The sequence below is a fragment of the Hyperolius riggenbachi genome, chromosome 6, assembly GCF_040937935.1.
Source record: "Hyperolius riggenbachi isolate aHypRig1 chromosome 6, aHypRig1.pri, whole genome shotgun sequence".
NCBI lineage: Eukaryota > Metazoa > Chordata > Amphibia > Anura > Hyperoliidae > Hyperolius > Hyperolius riggenbachi.
This window is the reverse complement of record NC_090651.1, coordinates 17,344,674-17,362,596: the sequence shown is the minus strand read 5'-3', so window position 1 is coordinate 17,362,596 and position 17,923 is coordinate 17,344,674. Positions and strand designations below refer to the sequence as shown.

The following is a 17,923-nucleotide window of genomic DNA, read 5'->3' as shown; positions in this document are numbered from 1 at the left end:
AGGTTGACTTTTTTTGTTTTAAAAACTTTTTTTTTTTTTTCTTTTATTGGTCGGATGAAATATGCTAATTTTTTGAGATAGGAATTTTGGGTTTTCATGAGCTGTATGCCAAAATCATCAATATTAAAACAATAAAAGGCTTGAACTACTTCAGTTGTGCGTAATGAATCTAAATTATATGAAAGTCTGTTTATCAGTACATTACAGAAAATAATGAACTTTATCACAATATGCTAATTTTTTTAGAAGGGCCTGTCTACTATGTACACACACCAGATGAAACTCTGTCGAGGCGGCCAATAATGGCAGTCACTTCTATAGCATGTGTACAGCGCGACCCACGATAAAACTGCTTCTGGCAGGTGGAAAATGGGAATACTGCGCTTATCAGTTTATGAGGTTTAAAGACCCAGACTCTAGGTAGACTTGTGCAGAGGGTTCAGGCTGCATCTGCCAGTTTACATAGCATGTATATAAGGCTTAAAGCCTTCTCCCAGTATAAAGAACAGAGGCTGCAATGTATCTATTATTGCTGCCAGGATCAGTGGGTGGTAGGTTTAATTACTTACCTGCTGGCCCGTAATGAATTAATGACAGAAACTCCACCCACCCTCCTTGACGAATCCACCATGGTGGTGGTGTTTTTTTTTCCCCCAAAGTCTTCTAAAGCTGTAGCCACCCCCACTTGCTTTCCATGGTCTGCCCCCAGCTCGGCAGCAATAGCTTAGTTAGTGTTTGTTGAACAGGGGGTGGATAGCCACAGAATTTCAGAAGTCCTCAGGAAACATGGCCGAAGCTGTTTTACAAATGGAATGGGCGGAGTTTCCACCATTAATGAATTAGAAGTGTCTTGGTGAGTGATTGGCCCTACCACTTGCCGATCCATGCAGCAATAATAGAGAATTTACACTGGAAGTACTGTATAATTGGAAAGGGACGAACTGAACCTCTGAGAAATTTGTAGCTTAAAGGATACCTGAAGTGACATGAGATAGACATGGGTATGTACAGTGCCTAGCACACAAATAACCAGGCTGTGCTCCTTTTTTTTCTTTCTCTGCCTGAAAGAGTTAAATATCAGGTATGTAAGTGGCTGACTCAGTCCTGACTTACACAGGAAGTAACTACAGTGTGACCCTCACTGATAAGAAATTCCAACTATAAAACACTTTCCTAGCAGAAATGGCTTCTGAGAGCAGGAAAGAGATAAAGAGAAATTTCTTATGAGTGAGGGTCACACTGTAGTCACTTCCTGTCTGAGTCAGGACTGAGTCAGCCACTTACATACCTGATATTTAACTCTTTCAGGCAGAGAAAGTAAAAAAGGAACACCGTATAGTTATTGGCGTGCTTGGCACTGTACATACACATGTCTATCTCATCATGTCACCTGTCAGTTCGGGTATCCTTTAAGACAGTCGGCCTTTAGAGCAGGAAGGTGTTGTCTGGGCTACTGACCAGATAATTTACAGGTGATTTATTTGGCATCGGCTAACTGAGTTGCTTCAGCACTGACAGTGAGCTCTGTAGCTGAATGCTGCATGGATCTATGAAAACATTTGTATTCGCAAAGGGTCTTCATTAGTACAGAAGCCACACTTGCCTTTCAGGAAGACTTCTTCCTGAGGGACTCCTGAGGCCAGCAAGCAGCCCAACACAGTGTCGGGCATACCGCTAAGGAGGTTAATGGGCGGGCCTTTTTTACTAGTTCTCTATAAACCTCTTTGATTTGCTCTGACGTCTCTTCTATGGATGTTTTTCAGTGTGGAGCGTATCGTGAGACCTGCTGGTGGTGGGAGAAGAGGTGGAGCTGATGCCCGATTCGAGCCACAGTTCCCTCCCATATCAGATCTGCTGTATTCAAGAGTTTATATTCTGTGATGGCTATGAGTCCATTTATATTACTTTTTAGGGTTGCTCTCTTGTCTTGTTGAAGTGCCTTTTCTGGGATGTTGACCGCTGCGATGCACAGCTTTGCACCATTTGCACTGTCTTAGCACAATGTAATAATTAATTTGACACAACTTTTTCCAGGTTTGTAAATGTTTGTACTCAAGTTTTTTTCTCTTTTTTTTCACTACACAAAGATGATTTATACTACTGCGAACGCAGAGCTTTGTGAACAGTTTACCTTTGACTTTTTTTATATTTTGTGGATGACTTGGAGAAGGACAACAAAAAAGACAACTGTAACCTAGTAAAAAAAAAAAGTTACTCACTTAAAGGTAACCTGAGACGAGAAGATTCTCAGGTTCCATACTTACCTGGGGCTTCTTTAAGCCCTCTTGAGGCCGCTCGTCCCTCGCCATCTCCCTGGGTGGTTCCGGTCACTTGCAATTTAGCCCGAAAGCTTGGCCGAGTTGCGCTTCATTGCGCAGCAAGGCGTGCTCCCCTGTCAAGTTTTTGCCCCTTGGATTGTATTGCGTATGCGCCATAGTACTGCAAAAGCGCAGAATGCTCCGACATGGGAGTGAAGGGGAGTGTGCCTGGCCTGGCCAGGCCATGCATAGGTGATGAAGCACAACTTGGCCAGGCTGAATTGCAAGTGACAGGTGCCACGGGGGGAGACGGCGAGGGACGAGTGTTCTCTAGGGGGCTAAGGAAGCCCCAGGTAAGTATGGTGGTACCTGAGACTCTTCCCTTCTCAGGTACACTTTAAGAGGAGAGAAGACTCTGGATCCCTTGGGGCCTTCCCATTCATCACTGCATCCCCTCATTCTACCACTTTAAAGTTCCTGCCTCCAACTTTAAAGACGAAGGGGTCTTCGGGTCTCCTCAGAAGGCAACAAATACTCAGGTCTCTGAGTACTTCCAAAAGCAAGCAGCTCTGTACTGCATGAGTACGGAGCAGCTTACCTTCGGAAGTACTTGAAGACTAAGCCGGGTGGAAATTCGAACGTGCGCCTGGCGGTAGAAAGTGGGGACGCAGAGAGGAGCAGGTGCGTATCTTTTATCTTTTTTGTTTTAATAGCTTACAGTTGTCCTTTAGGTTTGTTTAAGAAAGGGGGTTCTAAGGCAGATACTACATTGGTTAACCCTCGGCTGAAGGATGACCTCATGTGGGTTTCTCCAGGACTTCTACAATGCGTTTGAAGCAGCTGATTGGAGAGAGTTGGAGGCTGGTTTGAAATAGTAATGCTCCTCCCCTCAGCCCTCTACCACTTCCTGGTTTTCACCAGAGGTGGTTAGCAGAAATAAGGGAGCAAAAAACAGCGATGTTGTGTAAGACCTTTTTCAACCAGCATAACTTCAGCCAAAACTGTTTATTGTAAATAGAGTGGGGAAGTTAAGCTTCCCGTCAGGTTGTCTCTTCCATCTGCAGTACAGATGGACGGGGTAACAAGCTGGTCGTAGCGAGCCTTGGGAAATACGGGGGAAGGAGTCGAGGTTTGGTAGAAACAGCTGTAAAACCTCATACCACAATAATGGGGAATATACTCCATTCTTTACTATAGAAGATGTATCCCCTTCCCCATGTCCACCTCTAGTGTGTGTTCATAATTCTAAGTATATTGTCTCCTCTTGTCCTGGTGACAACCTGGGCTTTAATGAGCTCATATTAAGTCCATGGTGTCACTAGAGCAAGAACTGAGGGAGAATAATGAAACCCAAGAGATTCTACAATTGTCCTTTGTGTTCGGTCAAAGAGATTTATGCTCCTTCCCCTGAGAAAGGAAGAAAAACATCTAAGTACAAAGATAAACCGTAAAAACCGGAAAGTTTGTAGCCCTTCTCCACCGTATCAAAAGGTAACACCAAAAGCTTGCCAGTCATTGGGCTTTAGTTGGCTTACGCCGATGAATTCTGTGCTCCGATTGGTTGCTTTTGTGTGATTATTTTGTCATGTTGTACCAAGTTTTAAGATTCCCCACTCTTTAGCCAAGCAATAGTTAATGAACAAGAGAACTGTGTGGCGAAAATTGAAGTATCTCTCCCAGCCAATCAGTAGTTTACTGTTCATACTGTGATGTGTCATAGCGGCGCTTCTCCAGCGGTAACTGGACTGAATTTAGTTATAGTTTTAGTATTTAGTTTCCTTTTTTTTAGTTGTGTTTTTGGTTTTTGATATTTTTTGTACAGCCATTCAGCCAAAATTCAAAAAGACGCCACAAGATGAATGGAGATCTGTCACAAATCAACCAGCCGTTCTAAGCATGACATTGTATTCCCAGTCGTAGTTTCTGTTCCACTCCTGGCTTGTATATTGGTTCCAACTTTGTGCCACCAGTTGTATTGAAACAGATTTGGATTAGGGACTGGTATTCAAAACGAGGGTCAGAAAAGGGCAACTCCCATCAGATAACAGACTGTGTATCTATATACTCTTCTCTTTACCATTGCCAGGTAAAGTAATACTGAAGCCACCCTAAAATAAACTATCCTATGTAGAGGGAAGCCTTCCTGATCCTCTCTGTGCTCTCGGTCCACCAATGTCCCTCATTGAAATCTCCCACCTGTGTGACTTCTTTGAAGGCTTCAAAAAGCAATCTTGTCCCCGAGTGCTTCAGAAAACTGCAGCTCCGCATTGCACAAGTGCCCACTAGCGCATGCACAATACAGAGCTAACTGTCTATGGAAGTACTAAGGGATGTGAGAACTTCCGAAGGGGGGGGGGTCAGTGATGGAATGAGGGCATGGACGGTGGAATGGGAAGGCTTTATGGGATTTGGAGATAGATCACCTCTACATAGGAGAGTATATAACTCTCTTTTTTTTGGGGGGGGGGAGAATAGGTGGTGGCTTCAGAATTGGTGTTGCGCGACTAACATTTTGCCAACCTCTTTAAAGCCTCTCGTAGCTTTTATAAATCCAGGACTACTAGATTCGTCTATGAAATAACTTTGTGCCAGTATCTAATTTACTAATGTTTCAGCAACCCTGTCTTGTTCCACTATGACCCAGGAAAGCACAAACTTTTCCCACCCAGCAGAAGTCCATTTTGGTAAAATTCTACATTTTCTGATTGGCCTATATTTTCTTCAACCAGCAAGTCACCCCTGTAGAGTCTGTTCTACGGGAATAAGTAGGAGTTCGCCAAACTGCCCAATTACTTTTTTACCTTTACTGGATGCGCCCAGCCTTGCCCTGCCTCATATCAACCCCAGGCAGCAATCTCAGTAGCACACTTTACCCCCATACATGTATTCTTCATGCGTACAAAAGAGTACCAAGTGTGTGGTGCTTACATGCATACATCATCATTCTGCTGTATTACTGTAAAATAAATGCTCTGCTTCCCCACCCTCAGGGCAGCTAGGAGGGGCCTCTTCCTCCAGTACCCTAGTTCTTGCCCCCCCCCCTCCTTTCCAGCATTGGGGAACTGTATCCCACCCCCCTACGTATCTCACCCTGTGGTTGTACATATTTCACACTGAAAAAATAGCTTCCCAGACTATTCCATTAGAGGAGTGTCTCATTAGGGATGGAAAAGAAGGTGCCAACAATTCTGAATTCATACAACTTCTGTGTTCTCTCCAATTCTATGCTACCCATCGCTGATCCCACAGACCAGCAGTCTGTTCTCGGGTCTTAAGGACCATCAAATTTCAAGTACCAAAAATCAGCCTTTTTCAATGTTTCATAGTTAACAGAATTATCTAGTTTAGAGTTGTCCTCCAAGTAAATAAACATGACTACTTGTTGGCTACTCTGAGAGGTTGAAAGATTATTCTGAAAAATTCAAACAAGTCGCAGTCAGTTCTTCCACGTTTCACTTCACATTGTCTAAATTGTGGCCAATACACTCGTTTTTTCCTGCTGTGTTGTGTCTTAGTGGTTCACAGATTCTATTCCAGGTTTTGAGCAGTCTCCATATATTTTTACACTCTGTAGTCCGACGTCAGTCAGTTTTTAAATGTAGGCCGCTGTAAACTTGCAAAATCAAGTTTGACGTTCAAGCTTTGATAACTTGTGAATATAGGCTTGCTGATTGCCAAAGAACATTGTTTGTTCACGAGTGTGTCGGCGTTCTCCTCTCAGGTGAAAATGTATTCATGAATCTTTAGTGCCTTCTGCCAGATCCAGGATGGTTTCCGGTTATTTATTCTCGCTGTACATTTACAGAGACATGTTGTGAAGTTCTACTTGACTTGTGTAAGGCCTTGAAGGCTTCTGTAACTTTTCCAGCAAGTTTAATGGTAGTTAGCTATTACGTAGACACATTTTAACCTTGTTGCCTTTGTTTGGTTTTCATAACTTGATTAGGATGAAAAGAGGAAACTTGGGTTATTTGTAGATGGTGTTTTTCATTCACTTCATGTTGTTTACATCTGCCATGTTCTTTAGCAAAGCTCTTTTCTATTTTGGATCGTTCAATAAGGGCAATTCCAATGAAACCGAAGTATAATAGAGATATGAGCCTGCTGCTTGTCGGAACTTGACAGTGGCTCCTACTCTTGTGCCGCACAGTAATGTAACCAACTGCATGGTCCAGGCTGTGTAATGTGGGTGCTCCCTACTTATGCAAATGGAAACCCAGTCATGGGTGCTATATGCATGTCCAGGTCTACAGTGCTAGTAGCACCTTGTAGATCCTGCTGTATTGTAGCACTGTTCGATATGGTTTATTGTCCAGTTTCTGGCTAATGTCTTTACCCACCAAGCTAATAGCCCGACTTTGTTCTTCCAAAATCTCCCATCCCCCATGTCCATTCTCTACTATGGGGACCGTCAACTTTAGGGTTACGTGGTTCCACTGTCAAGGAGTGGCTAACCACGAACCTCTCTCATTTGGTTCCCAACCTACATCATACACCATAGCCACCATCTGGTGCCTTAGATTGTACACTTTTCTAGTGCCTGCTTTAATACAAGCATTTTTTTCATATTGTGTGTGTGTGTGTATATATAGTCTTAAGGGCTAATGCCAAAGTGGTTCAGGGTGTCATCACAAGGGCTGAATACTGCCATTATAAACCCCTCCAGTGCCTGTCTGTAGAATTGAAGAGTGCCTGTTCATACATAGAGGACACCTCTTCCAAGCTAAACCACAGCAAGTACGCAACCATGTTGTGTTTTCATGGCACAATGGTGTCACCAAGACCAAGAGTCACTATAATGGCTCCTAGGAAATTCTTAGGTGTTGGCTGTTGGAATCGAGATGGTCAGTGAGCTGAAAATAATTCCGTACAGATATAATGTAAACTGTGAATGCAGCTTGGCTTTAAACCTGTCAAACTTCCTGTTGATTCTGATTGGCTGAACCCAAACTGCATACAATTTTTGCTTGCAAGCCTGAAGAATTTGCAATTCATTGACGATCTCTATTTGGAGACGCACTGAAGGCCACCATGTTGTATCTAGCCAACACATACTCTTCACTTCTGCTGAAGTTTCACTTAGTTTTCACAAGTGCATTTTTTTTTTAACTTCACTAAAAACACTTGATGATTGCAAGAATTCCGCATGAGCAAGTACTGAATCCCAGGAACTGAGATGAACAGCTAAAAAAAGTTTACGTCATTCCCACATTTGTATTGCAACGGGTTCTGTTTCAGGTATAAAACTGCAGCATGTAGCTTGACTCATCGATGACGGCTGGGCGGCCATTTTGTCTCTATAGCTTCCATTGCTGCCCAAACTAATACATACACGGTCCTTTCCAGCTTCTCATCCACTAGTGAAAAATGAAATGCATTTAATAGTTGTAAATTTCAGCTTATGCCAAATACAGCTAGTTCTGCTGAAACATAACGTGTGCCAAGATGTGCCTATTTCTTATCTGGAACGTGATGTATCCATTAGATATCAGTCATTTAAAGGGGAGTCTGAAGCCTAAATGGGAAAAAAAAAATACTTGCCTATGGAGGGGGAGGTCCTATAGAGCCTTCCTGTTCCTCTGCTTGTCCCGCTGTTCCTGCACTAACTCCCCCTCAGTCGGAGACCACTCTCTTCCATTACGTGTGGGCTACAGAAGTATTTGGGAGCACTCGGGCTCCACTGTCTCGTGCGTGCGCAGTAGAGCGCTGCCCATCTTCCGAAGCCTCCTGTGGTGGGAAATTTAAACAAATGCACTTGTGGGGGAATTGGAGGATAAGGAAAGGAATGGGAAGGCTCTATAAGACCCAGAGGCGTCCCCCTCCTTAGGTAAGTATTTGTTTGGTTTTATTTTGTTTTATTTAGGCTTCAGATTTGCTTTAAGCCAGCGATGAATGAAGATGTTTGAAATAAATTGTGACTAGTGTCTGAGAAGAGTCTTTTCTGTCATTCTACCCTTCCGGTTTACAGTGGTCTTTTCCCTTCAGTTTGGGGAATGATACGCTATACCTATAACAAGTCCCAGCGTGCCTCTGCTCGGTGTGGCCCTATCACTGGGGTAACTGTTCGGCACACAAGGATTTGGCATGTAACACCGGTATTTGCCAGCATCTCGGGGTCGCTGAAAGCAGCTGCATCAGTTTGTACATGCTGTGACTGTTAAATATGTATCTCAGTTTTGTTCTAGTGAAAATAACTCTGCCTTCTGTTTTATAACTTGTTGTCATGATTGTCAACCTGTATAAACTAACAAATCTCTCTTGTAATAAAGCCATTTCTGCAGAACTTTGTGCCTCAGCATTTTTTTATTGTGACTTGCTTGGATGGCTTCATTCATTGCAGAGAAGTTTCTGAGCCAGCCAGATAGGCTAAACATACTTATTGCAGGGAGTACAGACACAATGACACAGGAAATGCTGCATTGCTAATTAATGCAAATTCACCATCCTAGGCAATAAAACATAGGAGAATGAACCAGGACTGTGGGCCCCTAAACATCTGCTAGAAAGACAGGAAGTAGATTCTAGCTTGCAGTTTAGATACATGTGGCTGAACGGTGGCGTAGTGGTTAGCGTCCCCGGTTTGAATCACAGCCATGTCAAAATCTGCAAGGAGTTTGTATGTTCTTCCCGTGTCTGTGGGGGTTTCCTCTGGGCACTCGGGTTTCCTCCTACATCCCAAAAACATACCGATAAGTTAATTGGCTTCCCTTTAAATTGGCCCTAGACTATGAAACATACACTACATGATATAGACATATGACTATAGTAGGGAATATATTGTGATCTTCTCTGAGGGACAGTTAAATACTAAATAATAATACATGCACACTTGAATGAAGATCGAATTTTTCAGCAATACAAGAGTGTCACTGTAGCTCACTGTGCTCCCAGCCCTTGTGCACAGAAACAGACCGGTGTGCTCCCAGCCTTTGTGCACAGAAAAAGATGAGTGTGCTCCCAGCCTTTGTGCACAGAAGCAGACAGGTGTGCTCCCAGCCTTTGTGCACAGAAGCAGACAGGTGTGCTCCCAGCCTTTGTGCACAGAAGCAGACAGGTGTGCTCCCAGCCTTTGTGCACAGAAGCAGACAGGTGTGCTCCCAGCCTTTGTGCACAGAAGCAGACAGGTGTGCTCCCAGCCTTTGTGCACAGAAGCAGACAGGTGTGCTCCCAGCCTTTGTGCACAGAAGCAGACAGGTGTGCTCCCAGCCTTTGTGCACAGAAGCAGACAGGTGTGCTCCCATCCTTTGTGCACAGAAGCAGACCGGTGTGCTCCCAGCCTTTGTGCACAGAAGCAGACAGGTGTGCTCCCAGCCTTTGTGCACAGAAGCAGACAGGTGTGCTCCCAGCCTTTGTGCACAGAAGCAGACAGGTGTGCTCCCAGCCTTTGTGCACAGAAGCAGACAGGTGTGCTCCCAGCCTTTGTGCACAGAAGCAGACAGGTGTGCTCCCAGCCTTTGTGCACAGAAGCAGACAGGTGTGCTCCCAGCCTTTGTGCACAGAAGCAGACAGGTGTGCTCCCAGCCTTTGTGCACAGAAGCAGACAGGTGTGCTCTCAGCCTTTGTGCACAGAAGCAGACAGGTGTGCTCCCAGCCTTTGTGCACAGAAACAAACCAATGTGCTCCCAGCCTTTGTGCACAGAAGCAGACAGGTGTGCTCCCAGCCTTTGTGCACAGAAGCAGACAGGTGTGCTCCCAGCCTTTGTGCACAGAAGCAGACAGGTGTGCTCCCAGCCTTTGTGCACAGAAGCAGACAGGTGTGCTCCCAGCCTTTGTGCACAGAAGCAGACAGGTGTGCTCCCAGCCTTTGTGCACAGAAGCAGACAGGTGTGCTCCCAGCCTTTGTGCACAGAAGCAGACAGGTGTGCTCCCAGCCTTTGTGCACAGAAGCAGACAGGTGTGCTCCCAGCCTTTGTGCACAGAAGCAGACAGGTGTGCTCCCAGCCTTTGTGCACAGAAACAAACCAATGTGCTCCCAGCCTTTGTGCACAGAAGCAGACAGGTGTGCTCCCAGCCTTTGTGCACAGAAGCAGACAGGTGTGCTCCCAGCCTTTGTGCACAGAAGCAGACAGGTGTGCTCCCAGCCTTTGTGCACAGAAGCAGACAGGTGTGCTCCCAGCCTTTGTGCACAGAAGCAGACAGGTGTGCTCCCAGCCTTTGTGCACAGAAGCAGACAGGTGTGCTCCCAGCCTTTGTGCACAGAAGCAGACAGGTGTGCTCCCAGCCTTTGTGCACAGAAGCAGACAGGTGTGCTCCCAGCCTTTGTGCACAGAAACAAACCAATGTGCTCCCAGCCTTTGTGCACAGAAGCAGACAGGTGTGCTCCCAGCCTTTGTGCACAGAAGCAGACAGGTGTGCTCCAGGCCTTTATGCACAGAAGCAGACAGGTGTGCTCCCAGCCTTTGTGCACAGAAGCAGACAGGTGTGCTCCCAGCCTTTGTGCACAGAAGCAGACAGGTGTGCTCCCAGCCTTTGTGCACAGAAGCAGACAGGTGTGCTCCCAGCCTTTGTGCACAGAAGCAGACAGGTGTGCTCCCAGCCTTTGTGCACAGAAGCAGACAGGTGTGCTCCCAGCCTTTGTGCACAGAAACAAACCAATGTGCTCCCAGCCTTTGTGCACAGAAGCAGACAGGTGTGCTCCCAGCCTTTGTGCACAGAAGCAGACAGGTGTGCTCCAGGCCTTTATGCACAGAAGCAGACAGGTGTGCTCCAGGCCTTTATGCACAGAAGCAGACAGGTGTGCTCCCAGCCTTTGTGCACAGAAGCAGACAGGTGTGCTCCCAGCCTTCGTGCACAGAAGCAAACAGGTGTGCTCCCAGCCTTTGTGCACAGAAGCAGACAGGTGTGCTTCCAGCCTTTGTGCACAGAAGCAGACAGGTGTGCTTCCAGCCTTTGTGCACAGAAGCAGACAGGTGTGCTCCCAGCCTTTGTGCACAGAAGCAGACAGGTGTGCTCCCAGCCTTTGTGCACAGAAGCAGACAGGTGTGCTCCCAGCCTTTGTGCACAGAAGCAGACAGGTGTGCTCTCAGCCTTTGTGCACAGAAGCAGACCAGTGTGCTCCCAGCCTTTGTGCACAGAAGCAGACCAGTGTGCTCCCAGCCTTTGTGCACAGAAGCAGACAGGTGTGCTCTCAGCCTTTGTGCACAGAAGCAGACCAGTGTGCTCCCAGCCTTTGTGCACAGAAGCAGACAGGTGTGCTCCCAGCCTTTGTGCACAGAAGCAGACAGGTGTGCTCCCAGCCTTTGTGCACAGAAGCAGACCGGTGTGCTCCCAGCCTTTGTGCACAGAAGCAGACAGGTGTGCTCTCAGCCTTTGTGCACAGAAGCAGACCAGTGTGCTCCCAGCCTTTGTGCACAGAAACAGGTGTGCTCCCAGCCTTTGTGCACAGAAACAGGTGTGCTCCCAGCCTTTGTGCACAGAAGCAGACAGGTGTGCTCCCAGCCTTTGTGCACAGAAGCAGACCGGTGTGCTCCCAGCCTTTGTGCACAGAAGCAGACAGGTGTGCTCTCAGCCTTTGTGCACAGAAGCAGACCAGTGTGCTCCCAGCCTTTGTGCACATAAACAGGTGTGCTCCCAGCCTTTGTCTGTAGCGCATGCTATTGGGCTGAACACGTTAATTTGCAGGGCAGAAAAAGGACGTAGGGAAAACGAGTTGCTGGGCTGCGTAATTAATGAGCCAAACTATGCGTGTCAGCGGAGGAGAGGGGGTGACGGCAGAGCGCGGTACTGGCCTGCTGAGAAGTTCATTCAATGAATCTCAGTGCTAATTATTCCTGCTATTCCCATTCACAAAACCTGCGTCTCTATGTACAGGGCTATCGGATCGCCTTCCATTCTCTACCAAAGACTAGTTCCCGGCTTTTAACTTTAAATATTTGTAAAGCTTAAAGCGGACCTGAATATAGTTCCAAAAAAAACTCACTAACCTGGGGCTTCTGCCAGCCCCCTGCAGAAGTCCTGAACGATCTTCCAGTCCTTCGCTGCGCCACAGTTTCGTTTTTTTTCAACTTACAAGTCAACAGCCACTGCGCCTGCAAAGTCCTGGCCGTGCACATCCTCGTTTGTGTTCCCTGCGCGTCCTGCGCATGCACATCACAATAAAATCCTTACTACGCTTGCGCAGGACACTCAGCGAAAGGAGCGCGAACGAAGATGAGCGCGGTCAGGGTCTCGCAGGTGCAGTGGACAGCGACTATATTGTGGCGCAGTTGGGGAACGGAGGATTGTTGAGGACGTGTGCAGGGGCTGGAAAAAGCCCCAGGTAAGTGAAAGGTGTTTTTTTTTTTTTTTTTGGGGGGGGGTCCGCTTTCAAAATTTCAAGGGGCTTTGTTGCAATCTGTATCACAGATGGATTAGATGTAATAGGGCCCTAGGTGAGGGTAGTAAACAGTAGTGGCTGGAACGTGTAATGGTTAAGGGCTCTGCCTCTGACGCAGGAGAATCTCGGCTCTGCCTGTTCAGTAAGCTGCACATATTCAGTAGGGAGTTTCTTGGGCAAGTCTCCCTAAGGCCCCATTCACACCTAAAAAAGGCAAGCGTTTTGTGTTTTTGTGCGCTGTTTTTTCTTTCCCCTCCCGACGCTCCACTGCGCACTGCGTTTTTGGTAAAGGTGCTTTTTCACAGCGGTTTTGTTATTCACTCCTTGGTGCAAGTCAGAAAGTGAACGCTTTGACCCGGAAAAGAATAAATACAATGTATTTATTCTAAAAAAAATGCAAACGCAATCACCGTATAACGTTTTTTTTTTTAGCGTTTAGCGCACTTCCTATACCTTCCATTCTAGCCAAAACGCCCTAAAAATTGTACAGGCACCGCTGTGCTGACTGCAAAGCAGATGCTATGCACTTGTGCAATGAATCTCTATGAGAAGGTTCATATCAGCATTTTGTGGCAGATTTTGAAAATTGCCTGCACTGGAAAAAGGGGCAAAACGCCCTTCGTGTGAATGAGCCCTGACACGGTTACTGCCTACTGAGTGCGCTCTAGTGGCTGCCTCACAAGCGCTTTGTCAGACAGGAGAAAGGCGCTATACAAATATAGGAATTATATTTTGTGCCACCTGAAGATTCTTCCAGCTGGGGTATTGGATAGCAATAAAAGAGAGGGTGCATACAGGCGCCCAATTTTGCTTAGCCAATTTTGTTACTTCCATGTAATAAGGGAGCTTACCTACACAATCTGTTCATACATCTGTTTGCCCTCATACTACATGGAAGATGGTAAAATCGGATAGGGATTGGCCAATCAAAATTGGATGTGTGTACCAGGCTTTAGCCCTCACCACACTATCCAAAATTCTACTCCAATGGTGCTTTCACATAGAGTGCAGTGAGTTCCGCTGTTCGTTTACCAGGCAACATTCACAGTGGCAGTGAAGCATACTATTGTACTGTATGCTTCACTGTTTAGTCACATGTCTACGCGCTATGCCATTTTTCGGTACAGTTACAATCTTGCAACACAACTGGCAAAGTAAAAGGACCTTCAAGGAGAGGTCCAAGCTAAATAAAAAAACAAAATCCACTTACCTGGGGCTTCCTCCAGCCCCTGGCAGCCATCCTGTGCCCTCGCCGCAGCTCTGGTGTCTCCCGGTGTCCACTGCTGCAGAAACATGGTCTGACTGCCGTCGTTATGTCTGTACTGGGCAGGTGCTGAACAGACTTCATGACGTCGGCCAGACCACGTGACCCGAGCGGTGGGACGCACAAGAAGCAGACCTGGCGAGGTCGGCTTCTGCAGTGGAGGACACCGTGAGCCACCGGAGCTGCAGCGAGGGCACAGGATGGCTGCCAGGGGCTGGAGGAAGCCCCAGGTAAGTGAGTATTGATTTAGCCTGGATGTATCCTTTATGAGTTGGTAGATTTATTTTTATAGCGCCAGCATCTTCTGTGGTGCTGTACTACAGCATACGGAGCAGGCTTTCTCAACCAGGGTTCCCTGGAGCCCCAGGGTTCCATGAGGACTCTGCAGGGGTTCCCTGGCATTTTCCCCCATTGTGTGTGTGTGTGTGGGGGGGGGGGGGGGAGAGTATAATAAAGCACACTATTATAGGTGGTACTGTAACAACACTAAATTGGGGAGGTCAGGAGATGTATAATGAGTGGCAGTGTAATGGGGGTAGTGAAAGAAACAGCAACACCTACTTTTAAAGACCACGCCTCCTGCAAAACAATTGCAGGGGTTCCTTGAGATCCAAAAGGCATTTGTAGGGTTCCTCCAGGGTAGAAAGGCTGAGGGTATAAGAATACAAAATAAACAATACAACAGTTAATACGAGACAATTGTGGAGTACAGCTGATGCAGTGAACAGACCAACTACAGATTTTTACACAGGAGTTGGAGCTATGCACACACAATGCATTGGCTGATTGTACCCATCAAAAATGGTTCATAATCTGCAAGCAGTCTAAAAAAGAAAAAGTGTTGGCTATATCTAATTAAAGGATACCCGAAGTGACATGTGACATGATGAGATAGACGTGTATGTATAGTGCCTAGCACACAAATAACTGCTGACTCAAAGAGTTAAATATCAGGTATGTAAATGGCTGACTCAGTTCTGACTCAGACAGGAAGTGACTACAGTGTATCCCTCACTGATAAGAAATTTGAACTATAAAAAACTTTCTTAGCAGAAAATTGCTTCTGAGAGCAAGAAAAAGATAAAGACATTAACCACGTTTCGTGGTAGGCACCGTTTCTTCAGGTCAATAAAGAAAATGGTCTCCGCAGAGAGCAGTAATCAGCATGAGCTCATTGACGGCTCTTGGTGGAGGCACATTTTTTTTTATTGACCTGAAGAAGCGGTGCCTACCGCCAAACATGTTGTCTGTCTTATTGTGCTTCTATCCATCAAAAAACATTCAAAATCTACAAACACTCAAAAGCGGTATTGTCACCATAAAAATCTAATTTCAACAGCAACTGGTCTGAGTGTATTAAGTGAGAAAGATGCTAATCCTGCATTCAAATCTTTCTGCTGTTATGGTTTGGAGTTATCACGTACCTTAGGAGCACTGGCCCTTTAATAGCCATTGCCATTCAGTTTTCGATTTCTAGTGTGTATTTTACATTTTTGGGCACCACCATTACTGACAGTCTGTATGAGTAATACATATACTGTATGTGCGTGTGTATTTGTATATGTATATGTATGTGTATGTTGACTAACTGGCCTTGTTGACAGATATTTTGAAACCGCATAAAAATGCAAATTGTCGTTTTTCTTTCAGGTTCACAATCCATCTAATAGCATAAAATGATGTTCTCGAGTCTACGGCAGACTTCCAGAGAATGATTGCAGAATACGATGATGATGTATGACGTGTGACATAATCGCTGGTCAGATGTCACCTTTTGGCGTGATGAGATGCAGTTCACAGGCGTCTTTGTCATCCTCATAGGTGACAAGATTCTGCCGTGTTTATATCATGATTAAAGGCAAACGAGATGTAATTTAATGACAGCCGCCATAAGATCAGCGCAGTGTTTTTTGATGATTGTCAGGAATAGGCGTGCGTCACCGTGTATTATACGAAATCGCGGCCCACCTACGGAACGCTCTCCCCCCGTCACACTGCTTCACCTGTAAGGTGACTGACGCTGCCTTTTATTCTCCGCAGATTATCTATGTCAGGAACGCATCATTCACGAGTCGTTTCATCTCATCCGCTGCCAAATGACAAGTTGTACAACAGATCGGAAGATCGGAAAACAGGATAAATGAGCAAGTGGAAACCTCTCCCCTATCAGTTCATTGGGGGCCACAGTAGTCCAACAGAGGAAGTGGGCGGGGCAGTGAAAATTACACACTGTAAGGGCTGTTTTAAGGTACCCATACATCTATCGACTTGGCGGCCAATCGACCATCCGATTCAATAATTATCAAATGGGATGAAAATCGGTGCTGCCATGTGCTTGCCTGATCAATGATGTAACCAATATCGGGCTGCTGCGAAATGTGGGGTCAATCGGGTGCGCGGTGATGATGGTGAGCGATAATGGAACAAGCGATGAACTTGACGAAACTCCTGGCGCTGTTCCTGCAGTTTATAAGTGTACATGTACAGTATGTGTGAATTTATACATACCTGTCCTGTGCCACCATGCCCGTCCGTCTCCCAAATCCGCTGATCTTCCATTAGCCTTGTACAGTGGGGTGCGAATGTTTGGGCAACCTTGTTAAACGTCATGATTTTCCTGTATAAATCGTTTGTTGCTACGATAAAAAATGTCAGTTAAATATATCACACACAGTAATATTTCAGAAGTGAAATGACGTTCATTGGATTTACAGAAAGAGTTTAAATAAAATTAGGCAGGTGCATAAATGTGGGTACTATTGTCATTTTATTGGTTCCAAAACCTTTAGAACTAATTATTGGAATTCAAATTGGCTTGGTAAGCTCGCTGACCCCTGACCTACATACACAGGTGAATCCAATTATGAGAAAGAGTAATTAAGGGGGTCAATTAATAATTGTAAGTTTCCATCATCTTTTAATATTCTCTGAATTTTCTCTGAAGAATAGCAACATGGGGGTCTTTACAACAACTCTCAAATGACCTGAAGACAAACCTTGTTCACCATCATGGTTTAGGGGAAGGATACAGAAAGCTGTCTCAGAGATTTCAGCTGTCTCATTCCTGTGGAAAGAATTTTATAAATAATCTGTTAATCTTTATGTATACTCTGTATATTCTGTATATCCTGTGTAACCTATGTGACTATATAGTCCACATGCACAAGATTAGATTATTGTGTTAGAGTGACACTTTAAGTAATAGGATTATTGTTAACCAAGGAGTTATCACGATACCATTGAATATATGTTATATATGTTTTTGAACCATATACTGTGCAGTCTCCTTTGTCCTTCACAGTGAAATTCCAGAACAACCTCCAAACCTTTCCCCAGTGTCATTCTGTACCAAGCACGGGGCAGTGAGTTGGAAAGAACAGCCTAAAACCAGTTCTCTGAAAGTGTGGGTGATTTTGAAGGACATGAGACAAGGAACTGATGTCAGAGGATTTCTTCTTGCTGTTGACTTTCATTTATTCATGAGGGACACAGAGGAAGAACAGACCCACCCAAAAGAAGAAACTGGACATTGCTCATTGGACTTATGGGATTACAGACTGTTTGGAGGGAGGAATATATTAGCATGTTAACTGGGGTATAAAGATTTACAGAGGAAGGAAGTCTCTACCCTTTTGTGACTAGCCGGGCTGCAGCTAGCCTGTTTCTCCTTTCATAAATGCTGGTATATAAAAGGGTCCTCAGCTGAGTGAATAAAGATTTCATTTTCATTGGCACGAAATGGAGGAGTCTCATTGAGTAAGTTTATTTCCTTTAACATCTGGTCCTTCGAACCGGAAAACCTATAGTCACAGAGAGGTGAGGCCTAGGAACGCGTTTGCGACTGGCGAATCTGATAGTAAGCTGGTGAAAGCCCACCGGGATTATATTTCCTTTAAAAAGGTGGCCAAATGCAAGATCTAGATCTCACGTCTTTGTGACATACGGTTTATTTCGAACCGTGAGACTTCTTCAGCCAAGGTCGGTGAAATCGCCTGCTTAGGATTCTAAAACAAACTTCTCGGGTGTCCTGAAAGCTTCTTAAATTGTAAGTACTACCTTTTATTTCTGTAACTTCTCATACATAGG

General features: G+C 45.4%; 1 protein-coding gene across 1 annotated transcript in view; it reads left to right on the top strand.

Moving 5' to 3' along the window:
* The window catches only part of VAMP3 (vesicle associated membrane protein 3), a 71,261-nt gene extending 62,720 nt beyond the window's left edge, over positions 1-8,541 (top strand). Inside the window, exon 5 of the mRNA XM_068238925.1 lies at positions 1,764-8,541. Coding sequence (XP_068095026.1) covers positions 1,764-1,780 — 17 coding nt within the window. The 3' untranslated portion in view covers positions 1,781-8,541. The remainder of the gene's footprint in view (positions 1-1,763) is intronic.
* The last annotated feature ends 9,382 nt before the right edge of the window (positions 8,542-17,923 follow it).